Source organism: Micropterus dolomieu, linkage group LG21 (assembly GCF_021292245.1).
Source record: "Micropterus dolomieu isolate WLL.071019.BEF.003 ecotype Adirondacks linkage group LG21, ASM2129224v1, whole genome shotgun sequence".
Lineage (NCBI taxonomy): Eukaryota > Metazoa > Chordata > Actinopteri > Centrarchiformes > Centrarchidae > Micropterus > Micropterus dolomieu.
Genome location: NC_060170.1, coordinates 18,567,367 through 18,587,391, shown reverse-complemented (window position 1 = coordinate 18,587,391; position 20,025 = coordinate 18,567,367). Strand labels below are relative to the sequence as shown.

Genomic DNA, 20,025 nt, shown 5'->3' with positions numbered 1-20,025 from the left:
TCTATAATAAAAATGGGGTAGAAAGGGATAAAGCCACACAAAGATTCCTTGTTCTGACATTTTTTGTAGATGTACTTTGACTGCCTCAGCTTTCAGTTGATGTTTTATTATGCTGCTTTTTCCCTACGGTGAAACTATTTAAAAAGTTTTTTTTTATCAACTCCCAGCCAGAACTTTTTACAACAAGAGCAATGAATCTCTTCTCTTGTCTGTCTCCCCACTCCCCTCCCGCTGTATTCCCCTACAGATATATCCAACTATGGATATGGATGGTGCCAGTTCAGTGGTGCTGCAGGCCTTAACCCAAGCTACCAGTCAGGACACATCTGTGCTGAAGCCTGCGGAGGAACAGCTCCGACAGTGGGAGACCCAGCCAGGCTTCTACTCTGTCCTTCTGGTGAGGAATGATATCAAATAATTGGAATAAATCTGCTGGAGTGAAAACTATCAAGACTTTACTGAATGTGGTGTATTTTACAGAAAAGCTGGGCTACGTTGGGTTTGTGCTAATTACTAATGCACTTGAAGTGCTGACTGATTTTAAAACTTAATTCAACTGATAGTGGAAGTGTTTCTTAGTACATCAGTTATTGGTATATTTATACCTCTAAGTCTGCATAACAATAGCAGATTGAGAGGTAAATATTTTCTGTTCACGTGTGACTGCTCATCCTGTCAACAAATGACATTGTGAGAGATTGTAGGGGGGGGGGAGAAAGAGAGCAGTTGATTTTGTGTTAAAGGAATACTCAAAGCTCCATTGAATAGTTGTTGTTGTAATCACAATTTGTCTTTAAGGTACTCAGAGGTCAAGTGTGATCGAAAAGTCCGTCAATGAAATTAATCAGCACAGCTTAGTGTGTGGTCATCTTCTCTGCCCTGACCAGCACTTATTTTGCTATACAGTACTGTGCAAACGTTTTGGGCAGGCATGGAAAAAATGCTGTAAGAATGCTTTCAAAAATAGACATGAGATAGGAGTGAGTGAACAGAAGAAAATCTAAATCGCATCAGTATTTGGTCTGACCCAGAGATGCTCACAAGTCTCAAATCTCTGAGCACGAGTCCAAGTCAAGTCTCAAGTAGGGCTGTGTGATATTACGTCATTAGATTGTGCCGTTATCTAATTAGCTCAGTTAGCGGTCATAGCATTAATGGGAAATTAAATCAAAAAAGGTATATCAAAATCTTTAAAATGTTATCAGAACAAAATGAATTAGTTCTTTGTTGTTTGAATGAATCATTAGTCAACATTGTATACAATTAATAAAGTAGTGTTATTTTTTTCTTTTAAACTAACAAACCAATAACTTAGAAGCAAAATAGTCTTAAAATCGTGAATTGCGGTCCTGCCTAAAATATATCGTTACATGATATTTTTGCCATATCGCCCATCCCTAGTCTCACGTCACTCATGGTTATAATGAACGTTGTGCGTTCAGTCCAGGCTGTTTGAACACTGCATAGGGATAAAGAATTCTTTAACTGTAATCTGTATTTCACTTACATAGCACAACCTTGTAATGTGCAATGCAATTAATGACAGCTTATTAACAACTTTAAGTCAACCCCCCCGACTGTCAAACCAGTGTCACATTAACTAAATACAACGGTAACGTTACATGATCAACAATAAACCTATAATCTTTTTCTCACTTACAGAGCACAATCACGTAGCCTAATGTACAATGTGTCTACAGCTAATCACAGCTTATAAACTACCGTCAACACATCCCCCAGACTCTCAAATCAGTGTAACGTTAACTAAATAAAACTGTAACTTTATCATCAACAATAAACCTGTTTGCAGTCACCTTTTAATGATTAACCTGATGGCAGCCAGTGGGATGTAAATGATTACGTTCATCGATCACCACAAGTTTGGTTAGCAAACAATGGCTCATTCATCATTTCATAACAAATGACAGTCGGAGTTAACCTCCCGTAGGTTGTAGCTAAAGCAAGAAGCACACTAACGTTAGATGGCCAATGCTGAGCTAAACATGTTTACTAACCTCAGGTTAGTAACCTATTTTACGTTCAGTGCTTCTTTGTTTGGGCCTTGTTGAATGAAGTTTTAAAAAGTGTATGATGAATGGCACAGAAGCTGCCGGTGTTTGTTATCCTCTCTGATGTGTGGCCGTGTCCAGCTGATATGTAGTATGTGTTATGTAGGTAGGTTATAGGTAACGCAGGGAGTGGAGCAAGCTCATCAGACATTTCCTTAAAATAATACTCCTTTATTGGTGAGTCGCAGACCTCCTCCAAAAACATCAGTTGCAAGTATAAAACGAGTAAGGAGTCTGTTTAAACAAGTCATTTAACTACACTAAAGACTCAAAAACAGAGGAAGAGAGGCTGCACGTCCAGCGGATCAAACTACACCTGATGCAGCCGGCATCGCTGCTGCGCCACAAAAGTGTCTAATTGAAAGGATGCAACGCAGTGATCGATCAGTGACAAGTTATGTGAATAGCAAATAAAAATATACAGAGAAGTGTTAAATGATAGCAGGAGATGAAACCAATGAAACGCCAAGCTTTTGGGGATAAACTTGCAACAGTGACGTTAACGCCTGAGACCGCAGCCGAAGGTGAGCGGCTGTTAAAATTACGCATGGACTTGGCGCGCGCAGGTCTTTACTTATACAGTTTATGGTGCAGGCATATAAGGAAAAAAAGGCGTGCTCTTCTTTCTTTCAGTGTGTTGCTTGCATGTTTGGCTGCAAGCAAAACCATACTAATAGTCATTTTTTGCTGTAATGTGGTTACAAAAAGTATCAATTGAAGTACTGGTTTGACTGGAGACTTTTCAATTCTACTCGATACTGGGCTGTTTCGGAGTAGCGATACCCATCCCTAATGATCACCAATTCAACATGAAGGCTGAAACACAATCATTAACTGAAACAGCTGTGTAGGAATACAACTGGGTGAGGAACAGTCAAACAAGGTGAGGTTGCTGATGAGTTTGTCAACAGTCATACACCATTGCAAGACTGAGCACAACAACAAGACACAAGGTAGTTATATTGCATCAGCAAAGTCTCTCCCAGGCAGAGCGGGGTTTCCAGATGTGTTGTCCGAGCTCTTTTGAAGAAGCAAATAGAAACAGGCTACACTGAGGACTGGAGACTCATAGGTTGGCTAAAGAAACTTACTGCAGCAGATGAAAGACAAGTCATGCTTACTTCCCTTCACGATCGGAATCGCAATACCATCAGGGAGGTATCTGACTGATCAAATTTATTCTGCCGCATCACAACAATCCCAAACATATAGCGAAAGTCACAGAACTATCTTCAGCAAGAACAAGGAGTCCTGGATGCGATGGTTTGTACCCACCGAGCCCTGATCTCAACATCATCGAGTCTGTCTGGGATTACACAAAGAGAGAGAAGCAGCTGAGGCTGCCTAAATCCACAGAAGGACTGTGGGTAGTTCTCCAAGAAGTTTGGGCCGAAGTACCTGCCAAGTTCCTTAAAAAAACATGCACAGGTTTACTTAGAAGACTTAATGCTGTTTTGAAGGCCAAGGGTGGTCACACCAAAAATGTACCTTATTTTTAGATTTTGTTCAATCACTTTGCATTTTTGTTTAATTGATTGATAGATGTAATCTGTTAACATGTCCATCTTTGAAAGCATTCTTAATTTACAGCATTTTCCCCACACCTGCCTGAATCTCTTGCAAAGTTCTGTATATTTACCACAAAGCTTATGTTTATCCTTCAAGGAAATAGGTTTGTTTACTGTCTCAGCCAGGCTTAAATGAGAAGATGCATTTTAGTTTCATCTCTGTACATTCAGTAGAGAAAATGGCACAGGATCTGTTCTGCTTAGCTAGGCACAAAGATGTATTCCATTCACATGAAAATGTTAAAATTGTCTGTTTTATATGAATACATAAAAGAGAGACAACAGATAACTCCTATTTTAAGATAACGTATGTCTTATAAGACACATTTTCCAATAAACTCAGTATGGCTTGCATTTGTCTGACATATCTGGCAAATCATTTAATCTTTAGAATGTATCTGCAATTTAAAAAATAAACAATATAAGGGGTTGTTTGAAAGTCTGACATATTTTTGTGCCTGCCTTCAGGTGAGGTTATGATTTAAAAAAGTGACTGAAACACAGCAAGAACTTCCAGGTGAAAATCTGTTAATATAATAAAAATCTATTATTAAACGTGAAGTATTGTAGGGAAGAGATTGTCTATTTAACAGTAATGAGAGACAGTTCAACTGTGAAACAAAGAATAGAATAAATGTTATAACATCTTGGGGTTTGGAGGCATTTAAATCTGCTGTTTTTTCTTTACCATGACTTTGGTGTGGAATCAAAGAATGAGTAGACGCAACAAAGAAACTGAAACTTGGACTTTTTGTTTCTAGTTAGATGGCCAAGTAAGAGGCCATTCTAAAAGCATACAGTAGCCCTTTTGTTTTTTCAGCTGCAGGTGAATATAACTGCTCCTGTACCCCATGCTCTGGACTGCTGGCTTTCCATTGTCTTAGATCAAAGTTGCTAAATCACAGTTTCAGACTTTGAAAAACCTTAGATCATCTTTGACTCCTAGTTTAGTGTTACTGGAAATGCAGCCACTTCGACATTTGTATATGCATTGTATTGCATATGTTCTTGACAAAATTGGGTTTATGCTTCATTTTGTGTAGCTTTCCTGTGCTGCCATGGTCTATCTCAGTTAAGCCCAAAGGTGCACAATGTGTCTCATGTAATTTTGTAGAATTATGTCTCTGAACATCACTACAAAGATGGTACAGGAGGAACAGCATCAGCAAATCAAATGTCAGCCAGGCCAGCTAAATTCCAGTTGCGCTGATGCATCTAATTACAGTTAATGGCAGTGGGCAGATTTTTATTTGCATATTCAAGTCTGTAGTTACGCTGTGCAGCCCTGCTTATGGTCCTCTGTTCTCTTGTTACAACAGAGGGATGTTTATCTGTAATAAAGAAAAAATAAATTCTTAAACCCTTATCTTAACCCTCAACTCATGTTTGTTCCTACATCTCCTGAAACCAGAAAATACAGGAGTCAAGATTCCTATCTCTGATATTACTGTGCTGGTTTCTATGGAGCTCCTGCCTTTGCAGTAAATAGGAGAATGACTTTAAAAAACACTGACAGGACATATTTTCTGGGGTTATGGCTACATTTTATAACTAATAAAATATTAGCACTTATGAGACGTAAAACTACATTAGTATGTTACATCTTAGGCACTCTAGATCACAAAGTCAGTGTGACCTGTATTTAAATGGAGCATTAAAGTATTGATTGCATCACTGTTCTTCAGTTAAGTTAGAGTTGTTATTCTTTTTCTCGAGAATAGTCATCATTAAACCGAGTCAGTTCTTAAATTCCCCTGTATTACCCATTTGAGTTCACAAAACCAATGTTAGCTATATACACACCACATATTTGGTTTTTTTTGTTTCCTCTTCTCCCATAGAATATCTTCAATAACCACATGCTGGATGTGAACGTCAGGTGGCTGGCTGTGCTGTACTTCAAAAATGGCATTGACAGATACTGGAGGAGAGTAGCGCCCCAGTAAGTGCCTGTTTGTTGTTTTATTGCTTTCAGCTTTGCGCGCTCACTTTTTCTTCTCCCTTCAACTGCTCGTCTTTATTCTCGCCTTCATTGTCTCATTCACGCTTACACTGTCTCTATTCATCATTCTTAATCTCTATGCCTCTTCTGGAGGCTTAGCCTCTCTCCTCAGATCTTTTTTTGTCACAGATTTATAGTTGCATTTTTCTTTTTCAGTTTTTTATATTTTACTTCTGCAGTTCTGTCTCCACCACTTTTCTCAGCTTTCTTTCTCCTTTTTATCTTACTCCCCGATTATTCATGTCATTGTGCTCTAATTTTATACGCAGTTTAATCTTTTGTGTTTCTTTTATCTGCTGGTAGGTCGGCTTTTAGTATTTAAAGCTTATGTTCTGTCTTTGGGTACCTGAATAGCTGGCTTTTGTTAGATTTGAATTTAACATTTACTCTTAAATTTGCAGTACACTGGCTGGCCAGAGGTAATTGGCTCGGCCTCAGCACAATCAAATTATTGCTATTCCTTCTTTCTAAAGATTGTCTCACTTTTTTTGGTAGTTCGGTAAACGATATTTCATTTGCTAGAGTGCCGTGCAAGGGTTTTTGGTTCTTGGGTTTATTTATGTGATTACCTTTGGACCATTAATCCAGGAGTTGGATACTGTGTGGGACAGCACAATGCATGTGGTGTCACTATACAGAATGTAGGCCACATTACATAGCATTTTTAGTTTGTGATGTTTCACAAATGAGTTCATTGTTTTTTTTTGATTAACCATAAGAAAACAATAATTATGCTGAAATATTGTTAAAATCCTTGGAGTGAGATGATTTGCATTTCCACGGTCATCTTCCTGTAACAACTTGCCTCTCGTGAGATTTCAGAACGACACTTCTGTTTCTGGTTAAACAAAAAGGATCTGACTCTTTAACATAAAGGCTCATCTCTTTAGGGATCCTTTCCATAATGTTGTCAGACTTTTATAATAACAATCTGAGACTGTCGGTGACAAAAACAAGCACTTTTAGTGGACGTACTTTTCACAGGTACTCAATCTACTGGCTCTACTGGACCAATTCCAAAACCTTTTTTTACCCACTAGTCATTTAAACCCCAAAATATGTAAAATTATGGCCCCGGTTTAAAAATGATGGAATTACCCTTTTAAGTGTAATGGAGCTGTCATTAATTTGTTCCAACTGTGCTTGTTCTGCTGTGACAGGTCAAAAGGTCTGCTGTGAGAAAGGTCATATTCTTTTTCATAACTTGAAACATTCCTTCTCATGCTTTTTTATTAATGCCATCCAAGGATTTACGCTGGCTTGTCAGTTCAATCCATAATGCTGAGATTATGAGATTATGAGATTGGAATTTATGTTTTATTCATATATAAACAATAATAGAACATTTTTAGAATAACCTAAAAAACAAATAGCGAGAGACTGAGTGATAGAAAAGAAACAAAAACTTACTTGGCTTTATTTGCTTTTTTTTCAGTGTAGGTTATAGGCTGTATAATAACAGCTTATTTCTTAGGATTGAATGAATGATGAATTATCTTGTTTCATCTTAAAGCAGAAAAACAACTGGATATACACTGAACAAATTTATAAACGCAACACTTTTGGTTTTGCCCCCATTCATCATGAGCTGAACTGAAAGATCTAAGACTTTCTCGGTGTACACAAAAGGCCTGTTTTTTTTGTTAGTTTTTTTCTGTTTTAAAACCAAAATGGTAAACCAAAAACCAGACATCTGTTTTGTTTTTCTGTTTTAAAAACCCATAACGGAAAACAAAGGAGATGCATTTTATTATATCTTTGGCCGGTGTTGTATCCCTACAACCCGTTTTCACTCCCTGACTTGTCCCATATGGACGCATGGTGAAAGTCTATTGGCATTTGTAACGCACTGGCGATCCCTATAGCATCATAGGTCAGCGCGGTGGGGGAAGCCCTGTATTGTCAGTTTGTGACGGTAAAGGCAGGTACATGATATTTAACAGAAAAGACTGAGTAAGAACATGGTTGGGGTGAAAAGAGGGCCAAGACCTTTGAATCAGGAGACTTGTTTGTGTCCCCTGTGAAACAAAAAGTCAATATTAGGTTAAATATTTTTATATTTAATTTTATATAAGGCTATTTCATTTCAGGTTGCATCGCATCAAATAATCAAAGAACAAACCATACACAGATTCACCTCGCATTTCATTTGCACAATAAAATCCAAAAGAAACATCTCATTAGCTTACAATGACTAGTTTGCATCCCTGACTTGCTTTATTAACCTCAGCTCAGTCACCACCAGCCTTTCTTTTCCTAACAACCAGTCTGAAAACTGAAGAATAGTTAATTATTAGGATAGTCTGTGTACAGGACAGAGCTGTTACCAGTTTAGTCTGAGCTTGTACCTAATGTTCTCAACATTGGACAAGTAGGTAGTAATGAAATGCAGCTGCTATGTTAGTTACTTCCTATAATGTAGCTAATGTAACGTTACATAGCAGCCAAAAGACGTATAGTTAGATTTACGCTGCTCTTATAACAGCACATGTCATGTAGATGTTCTTTGAAGAACGAGGAGAGGAAACGAGCAAAGCATTGAGTGTTACTGTGCACTCACAACGTGCAAGTGAAAACATTAGTAGCGTGTTGATTAATGATCGTGGGAAATTTTAGTGGCGGCGGTCATAATTCAGCAATGCTCAACTGAATGAATATAGGGGAAACACTGGCTGTACACCTTGGTTTTTGACTGAGATTGCGTTGGGGAGATGCCTCACATCCGTCTGTTTAGCAAATGTAGTGTGCCATAAGTTGACATGTCAATGTTTTTTTGTTAACGTGTCATGCATGCAAACATGATCAGCCTACATGGGCTTATAAGACACCACAAGTATATATAAGCCAGGTCCATAATGCATGCATTTGCATAATTCTGTCAAAATGCTGACAGGCATGCTCGTTCCTTTTTACTGAGATGCCTTTTTCTTGAAAGGGGTTTATGTACTTTTCATTGCATGGCTTAGAATGACCTGAAAGAACGTGAACATATGTAAGGTATAAAATCAAAATAGATTTTTTATTTTAAGTTTAAAATGTATCCCTACCAACACATTAGGCTATGTGGCTGAACTGAAATAAGACTGCAGCCAATAACAATTTTGGGTTTTGCAGTTTTCTCTCACTCGTGTCATGATAGCTTTACTCTCTGTGAATCGTTTCACAGAGAGTGAATCTCTTTGTGCCTTTCTTGATTTTCTTTTTGTCCGCAGTCATCACATGTTTTGCTTCCTTTTGCTTACAAACAAAAAACAAGGCTCAGGCACACACACGCTTATGCTAATATATCTTTTTACCTCTCATCCCCTTTTTCTTTAAAGCTTGCCTTATTCCCAGATTCTCAAAATATGTGTGTGTTGTAAATCTTGTTTCACTAATTCACTCTCCCCCCTAGTAATTTGTCTTCCACCCATATCTTCTCTCTCTCTGCCCAAGGTTACAGCGTGATTCATTCCTCACATCAAACACTCTCCCACTCCATCTCGTTTCAGCAGCAGTCGAACTAGATAGAACAGGGTAAATTAAGTAAAAATTGTTGTTTTACAGATTCGCGCTGTCACTCTTTTGCACCACACCCGCGCGCGCACACACACACACACTCTGTCTCAAAACTCAAAATGCAGACTATAAGTTGTGAGCTGGAGGAGAGCGAGAGGTTTATCCAAAGCTTACTGATTAAATCAGGTAGCTGACAGGTCCCATACTGTAGAGCATTATATAGGTTATTTAATTGATCCCACAATGCATTCAACACCACCAGAGCGACTGGCACCCTGTATTCGGAACTGCCTACTACATACTACTGGCAACAGCAGTATGCTGTATGTACTGTATACTGCATGTATACTGCATACTGTTTGAGGTATAGTATGTAGTAGGAAACTGTTAAATAGATTTATTTTGCAGCATGCTACACCAGGCTTTGCTAGTTTCCGGTTTTCAAAATCTGAACAAAGAGAGGAATATAAATGTAAGTATGCTTAAAACGTATTCTTTTTTAAAATCTTTTGTATGAGAACAGGGCTGCAGCTGATCTGTAGCAGATGTTTGCTTCGGTATATTGGTGCATAAATAAGAATTATATAAAATAAAAGCAAATAAAAACCAAGTACTATAACCACAACTGTAACATTGCACTAAAAATGTAATGTCTATTTAGAATAATGATGATAATAAAGCGACAACAGTCCCATTTCATTACACTGTTTATTTTTTAGTTAACTTAAAGTGCTTTTAAGTTACACAAGCCTGTCCATCACGAGCCAGATGTCTCTTTATTTAACGTTACAACATTACTCAGAATGTAAAGACAGAATAACAGCGGTACGAACATTTAAACTGTCTCACAGCTGCGGGTCTTTCCTCTCAAGTTGTTGCTGGACTCATCTGCTGCGTTGGCTGCAGATGTCTGTGTGCCTGTGAGCTGGCGTGAGGACCAGGGGGCTACGTGAGTTGACTGGCCGGCTCGTTTGCTAATCCCGCCGCATTTGCAGAGCTTCTCAACCCGAAAACGTTCAAGCACATTCTCGATTCGTCAACAATTTCCCTAAAAATGCCGATATTTAAAATCTACACAGTTGATTTCTCGCCTCAAAACTTGTTAGAAGTGGATTTAGTGATGAAACGGCATATGAAAAAAGTTGTAAAACAAGTTCTGTTGTTGTCCTCTAAAGAAAAGACGGGTTGTTGTTACAGGTCTAGCGCTTTGCATTATGGGCCACAGTATGCAAAGGTAGACTGGTCCAATGCATACTGCAGATTTTTCCCGAATCAGTACGCCATCCGGGTATTTTTGGCATACTGCAGATTTAGCATTTGTTTGCATACTGCATAGTACATACTACATTTGGGCCAAATCAGTACGTACTACTAGTATAGTAGGCGGTTTCGAATACCGTCGTCATAATGCAGCATGGTGGCTTAGTGGTTAGCACTCTTGCCTTGCAGTAAGAGGTCCTTGGTTCAAAACTTGGCCCTGTTGTTTTCCTTCTCTGTGAAGAATGTACATGTGACTACCCGCATCATAATGTATTTTTGTCTCTGTCGTTTAGCCTCATTTTTCTCTTTCTCTCTGTGTGAGAATATAATCTTAAATCATTTTAATAAAGCTCGCCAAGTCGTGCAAGAGTGATGAAAATAGTTGAAACTAGTCAGACAGGAAATGCATGAGAAGTGTGTTTTACTGATATTTGGCCCATTATACCCATTATTTCGAATCCGTTCCGGAGAACGTATTTATTGGGAGATGTCCTTCTTGTTTACCACACGCAATGATGTGTGTACTGTACTCTTCCTTTAGTAGGTCCAGATATTGTGTTACTCATGCTCCTGTCACTTTCCTGACCCCCTTACCTCTTTTGAACATCCATCTGATGGTTTGGTTCGTTCACAGTGCATTATCAGAAGAGGAGAAAACGTCATTGCGTGCTGGTCTCATCACAAACTTCAATGAGCCTGTCAATCAGGTAAGTGGGAATAAATGTGATGTGCAATGGAAAACAAAAGATTCAGCATCATATTCAAAGAATCTCCCTGATTTTGATTGAAATTACTGTCTAAAATCATAATGTAAAAAGGAATTGAATTGAATCAAAAGCATCTTACCACTTGCATGGTTATAGTCCATTTTAAGAACAGTTAACATTTTCGTTGCTGTATTGAAAAAAAATACTTGAAATGGGTTATCCATCATAATGAACACTAGAGCTGCAATTGTTGCATTAGTGTTGTCTAGTCAAGTCAATTTTATTTACATAGCCCCAAATCACAAATGTCCCTCAAAGGGATTTACAATTTGAACAGCATGCGATGCCCTCTATCCTCAGAGCCTTGTGTGGTGATGTTGTCAGTGTACATAATTTTCTATACGTTTCTATCTTCTAAATCATTTGTAGTAATTTGGCTTAAACATGCACATCCACGCCACTCTAATTATACCTGCACTAATGTCAAACTGCAATGAATATAGGCCATGGTTTCTTTTAATAATTTTGTGAAGTAGACTCTGGATAAAGACTGTCAGTAGATTTTGTTTCCTGCATTGCATCGTGTGCATTCAAGGAATGATGTGTGATGGTACAAAAAGAAGCCCAGTTCTTCTCATTAAGAAGGCAGGTTATGTGAAATATATTGCCAATGTATTCCAACCAACTGCTGATACCAAAACTTACTTTTCTGATGGCATCAAGACTTAGTTAGATTAGACCAACTGTTCCATCCAAACAAACAAATCTCATTACAGACAAAGCGGGAAGGGAAGTTTACAGATTTATTCTTGTCTTTAGGAGACACAAACTGACATAAACAGTGGATAAATTAGGTCCCTTCCTCTTCAGATACATCAGCAATTGTATATTTCAGATGTAAGGGTAATAGTGGTTTTAAGGACAACTTTTACTTTGGACCTTAACTCAGTCAGGCTGGAATGACTTCTTTATGTTCATAATGAAAGAACTGCCTTTTACTGTGATAATAAAAATTATTGCCAGACTAAAACAAATTACATGCTTTCAATAACATTGAATAGAGCCAACCAACCTGTACATTTATTTGATTAAGCTATAGTGACAAATTGTATTTTAACATTCACTGTAAGTCTGCTATTTTAACAGCAGGTAATATAGATGCCTGTGTGCTATGTTACTGCAGACATTCTGATGTTAAATTTTTCCCCAAAATGGTCTAAACAGGCTTAAGGAATAATGGTAAGTAAATGTAAAACACTTAAATAAGAAGGTTACAAAGGAAAGTTAAAGACACTAGTAATAATAACAACTGCATATGGGCACTTCGAGGGTCAAAAAGTTTGTTTATAAGCCACAACGTTTTTACAGGTCTCAGGGAAATGCTGCAATAAACAAATAATTACATCTATGACGGGTCATGGAAGGTGGCCCTGAATTGTGGCCATCAATTATGGGTTTCTACAGCTTGTATATCCCTGAGGGACAGCCCTCCAACATCAGATTGATGGGGTCCACATGGCAAGCAATGAATGCCATCTAAACACCATATGTCGTACCAGTCACAGCCTTGTCGAATCAAAGCTCCAGAATGTGAGTGTGGGTGATCCAGTGTTCTGTGGACAGTTTACATTTATAAATTCTGCTATCCAAACACATTTTGAGACCTCAGTTGGCTTTCTTAGAAAACCTAATGACTTATTGATACTACTAATTTGCATGCGCACTGATTATTTATTACTTGGTTAAATTAGATTGCTGAGGGCATATAGTGTAGGTGTGTTTATCAAAGCATGCATTTTATAGACAATGCGATAAATTCTCATTCTCTTGTTTCTAACTGATAATGGTATCAGAAGAGCTAAACGTTGCCACTGCTGCTTAAATCTCTGTAATATAAATAAAAAAATGGGCTAGATGAATGGATTTGGAAATTAAAGATGAAACTGCTATCACAGAAAATATTAGGTCGGCTCGAACACATGTCATAGACTTAAATTACTTTACAAACCCTGTTAGTATCACTTACTTATGACCTGTGTGATTTCTAGGGTTGTATCAACTTATGTCTACCATTATTAATATAGATTGGGTGGACAGAATATTAGAAATGCTTCTCAGTATATTAAAATACAATTCAATATCACTGCAAACTGCAGCCTCCAAAATTACCATGAAATTAAATGAGACCAAACCATTTTTCAACAAAAACTTTATAACCTATAAGAAGGTAGATTTTATTACAAGCCTGTTTGAATAAACTCGATTAGTTTTAGTTGAGTGTACCTAATAAACTGGCAACTGTATGTGTATGTCGTTACCAATCACCACAGCTCTGACATGTGGTTAAAATTAAATTAAAAGTATTATGGCAGGATGTGTGAACAGCAGCTGTCAATTCAAACTCAGTGTTTATATGGTGTGAAACAAAATCTGCTGTTAAAGGTAGTGTTCAAATAGAAGTTTTAATAATATATTGTAAAATGTCCACTAACTGTTGAGGTATAAAGTGTACTTTTCAGTCTGGACACTATCTTTGAATGATTAGGTGTCTCTCACCTAGTCAATGTCAAAGTTAATGGCTGGTTTGAATGATAATTGCTCAGCAAGTACACTTTGTGTAGTGTCAAGAAATATTATGACAAGTGAAGCTGTGACAAGGTCATGTGACAAAGTATAGTGCTAGAAGCAAAGGCTGTGAAGATGTAACACACCTGTACAAACACTCTGTTCTTAAAAGCTGTATATCATTTGATGATTTGTGTCCCACTTGTCCAAACTGCGCATTTAAAATCATACCTATAAAATGCTGATCCAGAATGTTCTAGATGTAGGTAGTATATTAAAAAAGTTTCCTGTTATAACTACCTTCTGCTGTGTTCATTCTTTGCCTCTGGTCTTTTATTTTTTTTATTTTGCTTTTTCCAACAGATAGCGACGCAGATTGCAGTACTGATAGCCAAGGTGGCCCGTCTGGACTGCCCCAGGCAATGGCCAGAGCTCATCCCCATTCTGCTCGAGTCTGTGAAGGGTCAGGATGGCTTGCAGCAGCACAGAGCGCTGCTAACCTTCTATCATGTCACCAAAACCCTAGCGTCCAAGCGTCTGGCGCAGGACAGACGGCTTTTCCAGGATGTAAGTTTGAAGTAGAAGCCATTTGTCAGTTGTTTTTTTCACCACTCCCAGCTTAACTTCTTTACAACATTATTTAATTTAATTAAAAAAAAAAACATTGCTTGTCTTTTCTGGTCATTTGCTATCCTTCTCTGGCTTTGTGTCCTCTGCACTCTCTGCATAACGTTTTGAATATGAATCTAAGAACAGTTCTTCTCAAGAAGATTATGTGGAGAGTTGCTGGATTTTCAGTTTCATATTTTGCCTGAAGGAGATGCTGTTTAGCTGCTGTATAAGACATGTCACATACTTTTTGAGATTTATGGCAGCCAGGTTCTCAGTGCATACATGCATGTGTATCTGTTTTCATGCATGACATGATGTGTTTGGGAATAGATTTGTCTGTGGTGGTAGTGTGCGTGAGAGAGATTGTGTTAGAGGGAGGGTTGTTTGTGTGAGTTAATGTTTCTTTCAAATAGGCAGTAACTCAGAACAAATGCTCTCTTTTTTTGCCGTCCGTGGTTTGAAAAACCTTTTGAAAAGACTTGAGCAAAAAGTGAAGAGAGGACCTATAATGGGAATAAGATGATAAGACCAACACAGAGAAGACAGAAACCAACGGAAAAGAGTGACCGAGACAGACCGGTGGACATCAGAGGCAGTGACTGAGACCAAATAGTTGGATGTCGTGCAGTGGCATCCTCTATGCCAAAATGCGTGCCCTTAGGAAATACGAGGAACAAAGGCACTCTGAGCCCCATTAAACAGTGCAGTTTTTAAATGATGCACTCATGACTTTGACGCTAAATGGCCCATGCAATACGCTCCCTGTCCCCTGTCACGACATAGCTCGCTCGGTGGCCAGCGTGCGCACACACCACACGTTATAAAGAGCTGACGAGACAAAGGACAATTCAACACTGTTAATTTCAGTTCCAGCGGCACACTTCACCCCTAAGTCTAGGCGTTTTTTAATGTGAAGTCTGACTGATCCTGAGCCTTAAAAAAAATTCAATTTCAAAATCTGTATGTTTTGCTCATGTTAGTTATTTGCATACACCGACATCTGTCAGTACTGTCTTTCTTGTGGTAAGGCCCTGTTCACCAGACTTAATGCTCCAGACATGGGCTGAACAACAGCAAAAAGTCACTATGACCCTACATGGCCTCCATTGTTTTAATTTTCTAAGACATCTGTGAGACCTTAGAATTTGGAAAACTTCTTTTCGTGCTGTTTCATAATGCTTTTCAATGCAGTGTGCCACCTGGGGCCATGATGGGGATTGTAGTCTGGCTCAGTAAATTGCATCAAGCTTTGAAAAGTGTCACCTTCAGCCATGCTGATTAAGTCTTTTTTTGATAATGTGGAAAACACACCTGTACACAATAAGTGGATTGTCTTTTTTGTGCTTGCTAGGAAATAGCAGGTGTGGTTGGTTGGTTCCCCATCAGCTGCTACTTTAGGATAAATGCTTTGGTGTTCAAGTTTAGAATTGTTTAGATTGTGACATTGTCAGTTCATAGTTCCTATAAATGTTACCATTTGTGTTTAAATCAATGATTTTAAGATTTTTTGATTTATTTGCTGAAGGAGAAGAGTTGTTTTGTAATGGGTTGAACTTGTTTGTGCTTTTTAAAGAACAAAGTGATTAGCCACTGGTTTCCTGAACATTGCTTGCCACTTATTCACAGAAATGTATTGAAAACATTGGACAGAAAAATCTCTTAAAGAGGTCATATTATGCTTTTGGCTTTTCCCTCTCCTTTATTGAGTTAAATATTTGTGCATGTAATAGGTTTGCAGGGTGAAAAGGCCCAAAGTCCACCCCAAAGCGAGTTCCCATCTCCCACAGAAAACACTGCTCTGTACTGCCTGAAAACAGCTCGTTTGTAGTCCAGTTTTTTCTTCCACTTTGCTGTGACATCAGCAAAATGCGCGTCATAATGCTCATCTAGCAATCAGTACAACACGCCCTCAAAAACACCGGTGGAAAAACACACTGAGCTGCAGCACACAGTGAAAAGACATCCGCCTGATGCCTCTCCTCTCCATTCAAAACATTAGCTACCATCCAGGTAGTCAGTGGACATAACGTTGTTACTGTGATGTAGAGACAGTGGTTCTCAAACTTTTTCATGTCAAGGACCAAACTGACACAAATTAGACTACGGACACCAATTTGATTTTGTCCCAGGATCATCCATCTGTTAGGATTCTGGCTTTTAGATTAAATATTCCAGATAGTGTATAAAGTCCATTACCAAAATAGTCATGCATTCAGACACCATGTTACTTATGGATGGAATTATAGTGAAAATAAATGATTCCCCCTTTTGCTGGGGAGCCCCTGGAACCCACTGAAGGACCCTGGGGGTCCCCAGACCCCACTTTGAGAACCACTGATATAGAGACAGTTCACAGTTAAAACTTTATGGATGAAAGATAAATTTGTTACAGATTAATAAATCCCCACACTGAAACTCTTGCTGTAGTCTATGTTGCTAAGCTGGTAAGAGGAATCTCAATGCGTCATAACTGACACTGTCAGACAGCGTGACAAAGCGTAAGGATTTTACACTAAAGGTACCCTTCAGCGTCCGTATGAAACGCCCCCGTTTGCTATGTTGCAGCAACACAACCTAACCCTACCTGTTAGCACATCGGTCATGGAACAACCTAGGAACTGCGCATGTGCAACTCCCAACAAAGATCTTGTAGAGGTGAGATGCATCACTCCATAGCTAAAACGAAGCGATCAACACAGAGTGAAAAGAGGAGCTGCAGCAATGTGCAGTATGAAAAAAAAATATGGTGTTTTTTAAATAAGATTTTAAACCTGAAAATGAACTTAATGACCTCTTTAACAAGGATCAAGTATCTCTAACGCTCACTCGTTTAGCCTCTATATTTACAGTTTTTTTTCCCCCCCTCCTCACTCTATTTAGTATGGACATTTGTACATGAGTACTGTTACGTGTGTGTGGGTGTTTGAGTGGGCCTTCTTGTGCTCGATAAGTGCGTGCACTTCTCTCTAGTCTTTCGTCCCAGCTGAAAGAACTGGTAGACCATGTTGACTACATCATGGGAGATGATGCACTGACAGCTATACATTAACTAGCTTGTTGTTTTACTAGTTGAGGCTTAGACTGTAACATCAACTAATTTGTCAGAAATGAAGCCAAAGAGATAGTGAGAGAAAAAAGGGAAAGCGTGGGTGATGAAGAGGCAGGGTGTGGGTCTGTAGGAGAAGAAGTGATTGAAATAACCAAGTGCTGCTGGTGACAGGAGGAGGGATCACATAAGAAGTAGTTAAGGAGTAATGAAGAAAATGGTGTAAAGATAAAGTTGGGGTATTCAAGGAGAAGGAGGAGGGAACTGGGACACTATTGAAGTGTTTTTTGCCTCCCAACCTTTAGAACTATGCATTAGTAAAAGCATGGATGTTTTGAAAGAAGTGGATGCTCAGTGTCTGCTGCCTTTTTATCTGTAAAAAAACAGACAACTTTTTTCTGTTGTTCTCCTCACTCCCCTATATAGCATGTGGCTTACATGAGACCGCATTGTTTTAACAAAGAAAGTTATAGTAATAATACAGAATTTATTTTCTCTGAAAAGCCTATATTTTATTTAATGCAAATTGTTTTAAATAAAATGTGCTTCACATGTTGTTCAGACTGAGTAGCCACATTTTAAAATACTTCTTACAAGAGCATTTAATTTAAAACCTTGTGGTGTAGCGGTAAAGATCCCATTGTTGTAAAAACACTACATTGAAATTATGTTGAGCTTGTTTGCTTTTTGTGACTCTCAAAGATGCAATAAGTTAAGAGAGGAACGGGGCAGGTGGTTACCAGCGTCTGGCTTTGTGCTTTTGAATAGCAAGAGGAGGGCCAATATCCCACAGGACGGGTATTCATAAACAGATTGTCAAAAGAAATGAGCTGCACTTTTCCTGGATGGCTTAGGTTTGTGAGTTCCTCCTGCTGGAATAGAGAATCAGCCTGCAGATTGTTTGCTTTTATTGAAATTTGCTTCTCTGTTGTGTCTGTCTGCAGTTGTGAAAAGGAGCACACATATGCATGCACACAGATACACACAGGTCTTGCAACTAAAACAGCTTTCCAAGGCATGCACTTGCGCGCACACAGACTCTGCACCACATGGGTGGGAAATAATTCATTTTCAGAATCATTGGAATTCTCTCTTGAATAATTCAGCAGCAATTTGCCAAACTCATTAATTGGAATTCAGATCACTGGCAACCAGCTAAATAACCAACTGCTTTACTGGCTGACGTCTTTAAAAGTATAACTGTGGAGCCTTAATTGAGATACTCTTGGTGGAATGAGCCTGTCAATCCACTGCAACTGCCGTTGCACGTAATGGAGATGTAATCTGTTGTCGGGGGACTCCAGTAGTTTTTGGTTATGGTTTTTCAGGAATGGCAAGCTGTGTCTATAGCTCTTGGTGAGGGGCTGACAAAACTGAACGCTCCACCACAGAAAACCTGATTACATCACCTCCAGTATCCGTAGAAGTTTAGGATGCAAACACACCTTAGTTAGTCCCGTAGCATTTGGAAAACATTGTAAACTGACCACCACTTTATCATTCGTAGACTTTTGGACTGGCTTTTGGCCAAATATAATGCAATTAAAATCACCTAAGAGCCTATAGAAAAGTGTTAAAACACATTCTCACACATCAATTGACTGCATGGAAACAGAACACCAAGAGTGAGGAAGTCAAAGTAAGAAATTGAGATTGTTTCCTAACATTGATTCATTACTTTCAGATTCCATGCGTGGATTAGTTTGGGATCTGAGGAATGGAAAGTGCCAAGCTCTAGAGAAATCTCTCCAAAGAAGAAACTTGCCAGCCTTGCAGTTTTCTTTTGAGAATCTATCAAAGCCTATGCTGTGCTGTCAATGTAGGGATTTCTCTTTCAGAAGGCGTCACCAGCCCAACCACTGCTTCTCAGATCTTTACCACTTTACAGTTCAATGGTAACCCCCCCCCCCCCTTACTGAGTTGTTCAGTTCCTTTATTTGAAATGTGGTATTATCATTGAAATTTTCACAGACTATTTTTCATGTAGGCCCCAATCAAGTATGGAAAATGTATTTCTTTAAACATTATGCTTTACAGTGTGAGAATATCAGAGTGTAGTTTACATTTACTCATTTTGCAGACGCTTTTATCCAAAGTGACTTAATTTGAGGAACAACATACAAGCATCAACAGAGCATCAAATACAGATCTACAACTGAAAATACATACTAGTAAGAGCAGCAATAAATACTAGTAAGAGCTCACAGTACATATCACATCAATGGGGAACATACCTAGGGAAGGAAGTAAGAGTTAACAAAAAAAGTACAATCAATACAAGATAATTGTAAGGGGATAGAAGAAGAAGAGCACAGGAAGTGCATGTTAGAGGTTAGGAGTTAGAGGTGTTATAAGAGGAAATGTTCTCGGAAGAGATGAGTTTTCAAGAGCTTCTTGAAGTTAGAGAGGGACGCCCCTGTTTTGATGGCGTGTGGTAGCTCGTTCCACCATCGTGGTGTCACAGATGAGAACAGCTGGGACTGGAGTGTAGCGGCCAAGAAGGAACGTAAGTTTGTATTATGGAGTTTAGGTAGATAGGTGCAGACCCAGTAGTCACTCTGTATGCAAGCATTAGTGACTTGAATTTGATTCTGGAGGCCACGGGGAGCCAGTGGAGGTCACTGAGTAATGGAGTGACATGAGTCCTTTTGGGCTGATCAAAAACCAGACGTGCTGGTGCGTTCTGAACCATTTGTAA

At 38.7% G+C, this 20,025-nt stretch overlaps 1 protein-coding gene across 3 annotated transcripts in view; it reads left to right on the top strand.

The window, feature by feature from the left end:
- The window catches only part of ipo11 (importin 11), a 164,334-nt gene that overhangs the window by 3,382 nt on the left and 140,927 nt on the right, over positions 1-20,025 (top strand). For all 3 annotated transcript variants that reach the window (XM_046034993.1, XM_046034992.1, XM_046034995.1), the window contains exons 2-5: positions 248-397; positions 5,479-5,579; positions 11,032-11,104; positions 14,033-14,236. In XM_046034993.1, coding sequence (XP_045890949.1) covers positions 260-397; positions 5,479-5,579; positions 11,032-11,104; positions 14,033-14,236 — 516 coding nt within the window. In that variant the 5' untranslated portion in view covers positions 248-259. The remainder of the gene's footprint in view (positions 1-247; positions 398-5,478; positions 5,580-11,031; positions 11,105-14,032; positions 14,237-20,025) is intronic.